Source organism: Chrysochloris asiatica, unplaced genomic scaffold (genome assembly GCF_000296735.1).
Source record: "Chrysochloris asiatica unplaced genomic scaffold, ChrAsi1.0 scaffold00087, whole genome shotgun sequence".
Lineage (NCBI taxonomy): Eukaryota > Metazoa > Chordata > Mammalia > Afrosoricida > Chrysochloridae > Chrysochloris > Chrysochloris asiatica.
The window spans coordinates 6391919-6393740 of record NW_006408605.1 but is presented as its reverse complement, the minus strand read 5'-3'; the positions used below and the strand labels follow the sequence as shown (position 1 = coordinate 6393740).

At 36.7% G+C, this 1822-nt stretch overlaps 1 protein-coding gene across 1 annotated transcript in view; it reads right to left on the bottom strand.

Moving 5' to 3' along the window:
- PKD2L2 (polycystic kidney disease 2-like 2) overlaps positions 1-1822 on the bottom strand; it is a 97390-nt gene that overhangs the window by 38986 nt on the left and 56582 nt on the right. Inside the window, exon 6 of the mRNA XM_006866216.1 lies at positions 1201-1429. Within this exon, the coding sequence (XP_006866278.1) occupies positions 1201-1429 (229 nt within the window). The remainder of the gene's footprint in view (positions 1-1200; positions 1430-1822) is intronic.

Genomic DNA, 1822 nt, shown 5'->3' with positions numbered 1-1822 from the left:
ACCAGGGCTCCTTAATTAGACTTTGCTGCAGATAACAAGAGAAATAGGTGGCACACCTGACTCTGATAAACCTTTAATCTAGTTTAGGGAAAAAGATTTAAATACTAGATTGGCTATGTTGTTGTTGTTGTTAAGTGCCATTGAATTGATTCTGACTCATAGTGACCCTGTATAGGGTTTCAGAGGAGCAGCTGGCGAGTTTGAACCTCTAATGTTGTGGCTCAAATGGACCTCATGGTCCAGTGCTTTATCCCCCAGGGCCATACCAATTCAAACCCACCAGCTTGTTCCTTGCAAGAAAGATGAGCCTTTCTGCTTCAGTAAAGATTTACAGCCTCAGAAACCCCATACCGGGTCACTATATGTCGGAATCTACTTAATGACAGTGGGTTTGTTTGTTTTTGGCTTTTGGTCAAGAGTCAATAAGTTTAAAAGATCAGATTGAGCTAGAAATTTCCTTTCTTGAGTTCCTAAGACCTAATTCTTTACCATTTTTCCCACCCTGCTTACATCTTTATGCTTATTTCAATATGTTCTAGTGACCAGAACTGTCAGTCTTCAGGGTTTTTTTCATTAATTACTCCTTAATTCTAAGGATCCCTGGTAGATTACAAGCTGGGCTGCTAACTACAGGTTCAGCAGTTTGAATCTACCTGACACTCTGTGGGAGAAACATGAGGCTTCCTGCTTCATTAAAGATTCCAGCCTCAGAATCCCTATACAGGGTTGAACTGACTCAGTGCCACAGTATTAGCACCACCACCACCAGTTCTGGTGCCTCCTTGTTCCCACATTCATATCCTATGAATGCTTAAATTCACTCCTGCCCCCAATCCACTGTGAGGAAGAAAACAGATGCAGGCAACACAGTAGAGCACATTTTAAAGGAACTTGCCCTCAAAAGACCTAACACTGGTGAAACATGAGCAATTTTGAGTGGAGGTGAGAAAGCCTACTGTTGTTGATATTAAATCATAATGTCTATGGAATAACATATTCATCTAAGTTTATCCTTTTCCTCCCAAAGGCTTTTTAAAAAAGACTTCTCCCTTTTGGAAGCACACTATAAGGATGTACTATAATAGATATTCATTTAATGATTAATACTGGTAGCTTTTAAGGCAAGTCTCAGATGAATAGAAGATGACTGGCAAGTTCAAATATGAACCTCTCCCACAATATATGTGAATAAATACTCACCACCAAAAGTAGTAATTCTATCCAGTTCCAAATACTTCTGAAATAGGCAGACTTAAATTCTTTGATTTTTTTTACTTCTTGTGTTGTGAAGACAATGAGAAATATACAAAATGTAATTTCACAGGAAGCAATAAAATAATCATAGTAGTTAACATATCTGAGGAGCTTCACAGAGTAAAATTGCCATGAAGTAAGTATTCCTCCAGTTGCAGGGAATTCTGCCACCAATCTGTAAAATTAACTTTGTACAAGTAATTTTGTATTTCAAGCATTTATATTTTGGTACTCAATATGAAAGAAATTTCTAATCTGTGATAATACATACTTTAATAATAATCAGTTTTGTGCAAAATATGTTTCTTCAGTTCTGAGCTCATTTAAATTTTTTCTAGTGCCTTCACGGAATCACTTTTTGCGTATCACTGAATATTCAAAGTACCCAAAGACCAATGTAAATGAGGAAGTAAGATGTGATTTTAGCTGAAAATTAATTCTATTCTGTATTCAGATTGCTCATTCAACTGGGATTACCAGTTTATCTCCATACAAAAATGAAATGATCAAGAAAACTCTATACCTTATACTGTGCTTTACTGACTATGCAAAGGCTTTCAATTGTGTG